The sequence below is a fragment of the Coffea eugenioides genome, chromosome 6 (genome assembly GCF_003713205.1).
Source record: "Coffea eugenioides isolate CCC68of chromosome 6, Ceug_1.0, whole genome shotgun sequence".
Classification (NCBI taxonomy): domain Eukaryota; kingdom Viridiplantae; phylum Streptophyta; class Magnoliopsida; order Gentianales; family Rubiaceae; genus Coffea; species Coffea eugenioides.
The window spans coordinates 11,194,112-11,202,841 of record NC_040040.1 but is presented as its reverse complement, the minus strand read 5'-3'; the positions used below and the strand labels follow the sequence as shown (position 1 = coordinate 11,202,841).

General features: G+C 36.8%; 1 protein-coding gene across 5 annotated transcripts; it reads left to right on the top strand.

The window, feature by feature from the left end:
* Window positions 1-1,337: 1,337 nt before the first annotated feature.
* LOC113775665 (pre-mRNA cleavage factor Im 25 kDa subunit 1) lies at window positions 1,338-7,695 on the top strand. 5 transcript variants are annotated; one of them, XM_027320635.1, is made up of 12 exons: window positions 1,338-1,552; window positions 1,646-1,691; window positions 3,304-3,397; window positions 3,516-3,589; window positions 3,658-3,744; window positions 3,842-3,952; window positions 4,226-5,075; window positions 5,226-5,238; window positions 5,362-5,486; window positions 6,248-6,306; window positions 6,574-7,496; window positions 7,606-7,695. In XM_027320635.1, exons 1-7 carry the CDS (start codon window positions 1,380-1,382, stop codon window positions 4,295-4,297), a joined length of 657 nt encoding a protein of 218 aa, XP_027176436.1. In that variant the 5' UTR covers window positions 1,338-1,379; the 3' UTR covers window positions 4,298-5,075; window positions 5,226-5,238; window positions 5,362-5,486; window positions 6,248-6,306; window positions 6,574-7,496; window positions 7,606-7,695. The 5 variants fall into 5 exon arrangements, with proteins under 5 accessions (XP_027176436.1, XP_027176437.1, XP_027176438.1 ...); XM_027320636.1 differs by having other exon boundaries at window positions 4,226-5,238; window positions 6,574-6,696; window positions 7,342-7,496; XM_027320637.1 differs by having other exon boundaries at window positions 4,226-5,238; window positions 7,342-7,496.
* The last annotated feature ends 1,035 nt before the right edge of the window (window positions 7,696-8,730 follow it).

Genomic DNA, 8,730 nt, shown 5'->3' with positions numbered 1-8,730 from the left:
GTGATAAGGTGATAGTGGGATAGTGGGAATATTGATTGGTGATAAGGTGGGTTATAACCCACTACTTTTTTATGTATTAAAATAAATACAAAAATCTAGAAAAAAGTATGACAAGTTTAGAAGGCATTGAGAGGGTTTCTGCTAAAAATCCCTTCCTGAATACATATAGATATAGATACAATACAATTGTATTACATTCTATTGATGCTATTTATAGACAACTTAGCAATTTTATCGATTAGCAATTTATTTTATTTTATAGATTACCAATTACTACATGTACCAAAATATATTTATATAGGGATTACTTCATTAAATATGGGTGCTAATAACAATTCAATTGGTGCATATTTTTCATTTGATTACAACACAATTGTATTAAATTCTATTGATGCTATTCTATATTAACTATTGTATTTTTTTGTTAACAATTCTCATACAATGATAAAAAAAAATCTCATATAATCGAAAAAAGACGGTTCTTGAATGATATATACATTCTCTTATATTTCAAACTATTGTTAAACAGATATTATATTTTAATTTTATTGGTAAAATTTTTTCACATTTATTTGTTCACCATTTTATTTATTTTTTTAATAATATCAGCACCGTGCATAGCACGGGTATTCCCACTAGTATTATTGTATTAGCAATAGTGACTCTACAAAACATGGGAATACAACAAAAAGAAACTAGAATGTATTGATTTAAGGATTAATTTTATATACATTGATAATATATAAATTATCATTATTAAATATATAATAATTAATTTAAATTTTACATATGTGTCATGTATTCAATAATTGAACAAAGAACATTGGACACCCTCTCTTACCTAATGAATCATGGGCCTTTCGTTGTTCAACAATTATAAATCCAAACACAAAGAATTTTCGGTGATAAACGAAATAAGCTTTGGACCCTTATTGCCCAATCTTTTTTACGAAAGAACTTTTTTAAATTACATCATAAATATATTTTTAATAATTTTTTTATCTTATATATATATGACATTAAAAAAAATTACAGTATTTTTTTTATTGCAAAAAATCTGCACCAGCCCCTCCACTTTCGAAGTGAAATAGTACACTTCTCTGGAAACTTCTGGGCCGATAGGCCCCAACGTCACTGTTACTAGCGAGTATTATTATTATTATTTTTTTTCCCGCTCTCAGCCTCCGGTTCTCTCAGGAATGGCCACGTTCCTTTCCCACTCCTCTTTGACAAGATTAGTCTACAATATTCTATCCTCCAATCTCCTTCACCGATGCAGCTGGGGCTACTAAGTAGTGGTACTTTACCTGGTCGTTTCTTCTCCCTTTTTTTTTGTCCTCCCAACCGCTTGCAGATTGAATAATACAAGCTATAGAAAGATGAGTAGGGATCATCAGACTGATTTACCACAGGTACAAAACGGTAGTAGCGTGCAGAATTACGGTAACGTGTTGGACATTTACCCGCTGAACTGCTACTATTTTGGCTCCAAAGAAGCTGTTCCGTTTAAGGACGAGACTACGTCCGATCGTATCCTTCGAATGAAATTCAAGTACGATGATAGATAGAGCAAATTTAGTTTCAACAATTTTAATCGTCTGTAGCTGTGGTGCTAATTTAATTTCTATCCATTGTTGAAATTCAGCTATGATGCTCATGGATTAAGGACCTGTGTGCAAGCTGTAATGCTGGTCAGAACTCCATTTAACTTCTGCATTTTTAACTTCTCCTTTTACAATTGCTTGCGAATTTTTGATAGACCTTGTTAAGTGATCGATACAGCTGATGTATTTTGTGATTTTTGCATTTTCTTAACTTACCCAATGATTTTTTTTGCATTTTCTACTTACAGCTGATGTATTTCGTGATGTTTTGTTAAGCGATCGAGGTGAATATTTTTTTTGTCCCCGGGAGAGGGGGGGGGGGGGCGACGGGAAGATGAGATTTTACTCTTATTTAGCTCGAGATACTATCTGAGATTTCGTTGGCTAATGTTTGGATGTTTTTTTTAAACTGTGAATAAGAATGAAGGAATAATTTTAATGTAATAATAATAATAAAAAATTTAATGTAATAAAGGGTCATGCCTGGTAAAATTTTTGCAAATATTACTAACATTACTCTTTCTGAAAATAGACTTTATTCCGACAAAATCATGTTAAAAATCTGAGGCATTGAGGAAGGATTTGATATGGAGTTGGCGGGTAAAGGAATTTAAGAAACAAAAAGGAAAATAGAACAAAATGAGAAGAAGGTGATACTGTCAGCAAAATTAGTTCTGTCTGTTATCAAGCATTTTCGCTTATGTTGGTGAGGTTACAAGTTCTATCCTGAGAAAACCTACCCCATCTAGTGGCCTATTTATCAGCTTGACTGTTGAATGGCCGGTGGAAAGTTGACCTATGCTGAAATTTAAGCATTGATTGGAGTATCTCTTTGTTTTTTATACAAGATGTCATGGTGTTTGGCCCTGTGAGATCGATTAACTGTAATGGTTTATATATGTGAACCAACAACTAAATGGAGGCACTCGTCAGAAAAAATCATATCCAAATAGACAAGTATTAGGCTTTATTCATAGCTGAACATCAGAACCGCACCAAGTCTTTCGCACTAAAGTTTGTGTTTCTGATCTTCACTTCCCAGTATCAATGAAAGATTGAGGGTCAATCTGTTTTTAAGTGTCCTTAGTTGGTTAGCGCCATTATAATGATCTTTCAACTTTTCTTTGGTTCACTAGAAGCAACAGATTATGGCTTTCCTGCAATTTCTTCTACTTACTTTCAATTTTGAGGAAAAATGTGGTAACATTCTATGTTGATATCTTGTTATATACAACTGTGTGAGGAAACAAGTTTTAGAGGCCCATTGATGAATTGGGGGTAGCAGTCCTCAGCTTGATTGAGCCTTTTTTCAGTTAATAAACTGGCTGTTGTCAAGCCTGATGTCCTAGCTTGTTCTATAGATATACTTGAAATTAAAATTGTTGTTGGACCTGTTTATTATGATCTGAATATCCCTCAGGACTAAAAGGGGTTGAGCTACAATTAGGAGGATTTGGAATTTTCTTTGCAAATACCGTAGGTCAAAATGCTGGTTTAGGAAATGATAGTCTGCACCCCTGTGGAATAATAGAGTTCATAGTTAATGTGTCTCCATCAGTGTATGATTCCTATATGTATGGTGCAATTTGTAGTTTCTATGAATGCGAGAGATGGAGTATGAGGCCATTTACTTTCCCTGACCTAGATTACTTGTGTAATTAGTTCTTTTATTGATGAATAGATAAAGTAACTGTTACAGGTTGAATTGTTCAAGCACCCCCACGTATTGCTGTTGCAAGCACGGAACTCGATCTATAAGCTTCCAGGTGGTCGTTTGAGGACAGGTGAATCAGGTATGTGCTTTGTTCTGGGATATTCTGTTAACTCTAGTTATGCATATATGGAGATCAAAGCTTGACCTAAAATCGTCATATTTGCAAGGGTTATATGTATAATTTTGTTATGCTCTAGATATACAATGCTTAAAGCGCAAACTATCAAGCAAGTTATCTGCTGTTGGAGATTGTAGTGCGCCTGATTGGGAGGTATGCGAATGCTTGTCATTCACTTGATAGATATACTTGTTCGGTGCACTAATTAGCTGAGTGCTCAGGTGGGCGAATGCCTTGGTATGTGGTGGAGGCCTGATTTTGATGCATTACTTTATCCCTATCTGTCACCTAATATAAAAAGGCCAAAGGTAATTGATGTATTTTTCATTGGACTGTGGATTTGTTACCTACCTGGTACAAGTTCTTGAGCTCCAAGTACCTAAACTCTGACGTCTGCCTCTATAGGAGTGCACAAAACTCTTTCTCGTGAAGTTGCCTGAGAGTCAGAAATTCACGGTACCGAGGAATCTCAAGCTTCTTGCAGTACCTCTATGTCAACTTCATGAAAACCACAAGGTATTGTTCCTTATTGAAGACATTATTGTCATAGTAGAATTTTATGGAATTGATACGTTCAGGTAGTTACGAGGAACAATTCTGCCACGTACTTTTGAAAACACACGAATTTGAAAATTTTGAGAAATTCCAAGTTTCCGTTGGGGATTCCTCAGTGAGCCACTCCGCGTCCAAATCAAGCCCTGATAATGTTGTAGCCTGTTTTACAGCCATATTTGTACAATTTCTGAGTCATAAGTTGGGACTAATGCATCTGATGGTTCTTTTATGTAGACTTACGGACCAATAATATCAGGAGTACCGCAGCTGCTATCCAAATTCTCCTTCAACATCATAGAGAGCTGAAATTTTTGCACTAGAAATTTCCTTGATATAGTGTGGCAGCAATTAGAAACTACATCATAGGATTATGACGTACAGTTATACAAATCACTTGTACATGTGAACTGGATCTCTTTTTGTTTTGTTTTGTTTTTTTCCCACTCTCTTTCTTGTCAATATGTATTTATGGATGGTCTCAGACTCATGTATTGCTCCGTTCTCCTGCATAATGCTATAGACTGAGTTTAAGATTTTTTCTTTTTCTAAAGTTCATAGTTGCAACAGAAGAAGTGGAATTTATGAGCATGTGAAAGAACATGCTCATCAACATAACATACAATGCACCAAGAGGTTTCGTCGTCGTCACGTGCCGCGCACGTGAGCTGTGTAAGTCTGCGCTTCTCCAAATGCTCCATTGGAATGGTTCGGGTAATTGGGTCGCCCATGGGTTTTCTGCTTTGGAATGGATGGCCGTACCAGTTCCTTTCCTTTCCCAGCTCTCACAACTGCATTGTCCAGAGCTAACTGTAGAGCTTCCTCAAGAATGGTAATTGGTGTGATTTATCATGGCTGTGTCTTCCGATGTCGTCCGAATTCCAAGACGGGTTGGTTGTGCCCTTTTTTCCTAGGGTTTTCTCATCTGCTTTTTTCATTTCCATTTTCTGAAATTGGTTATGCCCTTGAACCCGTTCCCCTTTTTGAGCTCCTTCCTCTCACCGCCTTCTCTGGCCAGCTTGATTGCGAGCTTGGTTTCATCTTCTTCGTGCGTTTTAAGCTCGGTCTCCCCGAGTTTCTTTTACTGGTGCGTTTTTCCTCTGCGTATTTGCTGCGTATCCTTTTTTCCTTTGATTTTGCTTTTCTCGTTGGCTTGTGAAGGCCACCGAATTTCTCATTTTCTCTTAAATGTGGTCTCAAACAACCTTTTCCATTCCAAATCTGGGCGGCTCCGCAGAACCCAATCCACAGTAAGCTCTCAAACCTTCAGCCGCCGCAGCTTTCTTTTTCTTCTTCTTCTTCCCGTGCTGCGCTATTCTTTACAGACGCTTGTAGATGGATAGCTGATTGTGATTTGTTTGTGAAATGTGCAGGTTAAGGACGGAAAACGTAAGAAGAATCAGCAGCGATGGCGGTGCCTTTGCTTTTGAAGAAGACAGTGAAGAAAAGGGTCAAGAAGTTCAAGCAACCCCAGAGCGACCGAAAAATCTCCGTCAAGGTATATCACCGTGATTCACTTGAAAAAAATTGTCCTTTTTAATTATTTTAATATTTTAGGAAATGCACTATATAAGGCATTTGCAGATTGATCTTTATTTTCGTGTTCTGTTTGCGAAATGGGAAAATGATTGGTGAAGCTTAAAGAAAATGATAAGAAATGTAAAGGAACTAACTTGGAATCTTTGATTAGCTTTAGATTTTGTTTTGTGTTATATGATTTTCTCATGGCTATTACAAATCTTGGAATCGTCTTGCAAAAGTAGAATTTGCTGTCCATGGGACTGACTATGAAGGCCATGAAAAGTCATTGGTTTTGTTAAAGCTTCAAAACTTGTGGTATTGTTGCTCCTTTGAATTTTGAGTAATTATGGTCTTAAATTTTATAGCACTGATTTTTCATGGCTCTATTTGAAAGCCACTTAAAACCCATTAAAGATGCCTGCTTTGCAAATGTTGTTCATAGGATTAGTATACATTTGAAGTATTTATCAAGATGTGAAAGAATTCTTTTCTCTTTCATTTCTCTTTTGTATGAGGTGTGCTTGATTTTTTATAACTCCGTATGTTTGTTGCTGCCTATTCATTGAAAAAAGGAAATATATGGTACCTTAGTTGTTCTTAAGTATGTCTTCAACTATGGTGAATTAAATGCTGTAGGTTTTCTCCTGTGACTTTTCCTTTCCTTTGCTTTTTCTTTGTTATATGTTCTCTTACATACTGTACTTTGTTGATGTTGTTCTTGGCGTTTTTATGATTTAGGTTATTTTACTGGTTTTCATCCTAGCCTTGTGCATTCGGCTTTGGAATCTATAGCAAAGGTTCGTTTTGTGTTTTTTCCCTTCTTTTGGAATCACCTTCGGAGGTTTTTCATGCTCTTTGTTGATTTGCTTAATTTAAGGTTTTTCAGTTTAGGATTTGTTTAGTTGATTTGCAATTTTAAGCTTTTATATTGTACTAAAGAGTTTTGGTTTGGGCTGTCTTTTCTGCCTTTCTTAGCAACGGTCTGTTTATGACCTTTTTTTTCTCCAAAGGTCACCTTGGTTGTTGGCCCCTGGCAGTTTAACCTGTGTTTTTTTGTTCGGTAGGAATGGCTACTGCTACTCCTTCGGGTGTTGGTATTGCCTCCCACGTGATCTCTCCCTGTCGATCCATCTCTCATCTATTGTGCTTGTTTCTCCTGATGTTGAGGCAAACCTCCTTGATAGTTGGTTAATGATGTTTCTTTTGTTAATTTTCCTCCATTGCGCCGTTGTCTCGTCTTGATGCATATATTCTCGCTTTCTTTTCTGATTTAGGTGTAATGATAATGTCTCTAAGTTGGTTCGTTTGGTTTTTGAGGGGTGTGCATATGCAAACCCTGCTGTCTTGCACCCCCCTGTTCATGATTCGACTATTACTCCCATCTATTATGTTCTGTCCTATGATGCGTTTGTTAGTGCCTTTGCTATTTCTTGATGCTTTGGTATACTTTATTTTTTCAGGTACTGCCTTTGTTTATATTTGTTCTTGTTTGATAATGCTTTTGTTTGGATATCATGATTGGGAAACTGCATGGATTAAGGGTCGTGTAGAAGTTGCTTGGCCATTGTTCACTTTTGGCATATGGCCTGTCCTCATTGTTATGAGCTATATGATTTTTCTGCCACCCTTGGAATTCTATACCTTGCTTGAGGTCAGGGAATGTATGATTTCCCTAGGTGCATCGTGGATTTGTTATTAGTTATTAGTTTTTAAAAAACCTATGTATTCCTTGGTTTCCTTTTTTTTTGGTGGTTAATGTTATTTTTGTTATAGAGCATGGATCTGGCTCACTTTTCATGATGATACTGGGTGTGTAAACGTTATTGCATTAGGTGTCGAAGCTGAGAAGCTAATTGGTGTTAGCGCGCTTGACATGTTTGAGGCTGCTGACGATGAGGCTATGTGTTGCTCTATTGTCATGCATAGATACCTGAACTTGGAGATTTGCATAGATACCTGAGCTGACGATGAGGCTATGTGTAGCCAGGTCATTTGGATTTGTCATTAATGAACTTTCTTTTATGCAATTTTAATGGTCTGAATTGTCTACATGGATTCTTGAATTGCCACTTTATTTCGATTCAGCCTTTTTGCAGACCTTTAAGTTGTACCATCGTGTGGCTTTTCGAATTGAACGGACCAGGCTCCTATGCTATTTTAAGCGTTCATCCGATGTGATCAACAAAGTGACGTGCACTAAATACGCTGTTGTTGCTTGCTACCCAGTTTAGAGAGGTTGTTTTTGGATGCTTATTTCTTGTGCAAATTTTGTCAGCTCGTGAACTTCTTTGAGCTTGTAGCGCGCGTCGGTATTAGTTTTGAGGCTTATATGCTGTTGATACTAATAGTAGTATTTAGTGGTTCTGTTCTTTTTAAAAAATTTGATTTGGGATGCTCTGTTATGCTGCCAGCTCAGAGCCTTTCTTCTTGGGCTGAGTTCTTAGGCAGCAGTAGTATTTGGAATAGTGATACGTAGACTGTAGACCACATGTTTGTTACTTAGACAATTCATTCACTGGACAATTACTGGACTTTGTTTTGTTTCTGCGTATCTAAAACCTAAGATCTTTGTATAGTTCTTTAGCCTTTGGAGTTTTAAGCAACAAACATTCCTTCTGTCCTAGCTGTTACTTTTGTTATTCCCACTTACTACATCTAATAATAAAGTCAATGTCCTTTTTTATTTTCAAAATTATATATACCCACTACATATGTTTTATGGGCATCCATGATAAATTATCACAGGGCTTACCGCCCGGTTCATGCCTCCTAGTTTGTTATTTTATGTCTGGAGAAATTATCCTGCTACATCAGAGATTAAAAAAAAAAAAAAGGATGTACCAGGAAGTACGACCGGAAGGTGCGGGATCTCTATGTTCGTTTGTCAAAGTCAACAGGTAAAAGTTCATTGTCAGAAACGCAAAATAGATTAGTAAAAGTTGAGCCTACTCCGAGTAAAATTAGAGGTTGATTAATTGGAAAAGTCTGCAAGAGGGCGCCGCTTGATTGTCAAAAACGAAAGTGGAGGAAAAGGTGTAACAATGAAGATGGAAATGGGTTGGTGGTCATTTTGGGTTTTTGACGCCCACTTTCAAGCGTTCTAGCTGACCAACAACCGATAAAAATACGACGAGTCTGCGAACGACGCTGGATCGCATAATAAAGCACGACAAAGAAGACTAGACTTTGACTTAAAAAAGTTTCAACCCCGGTTTCCATAT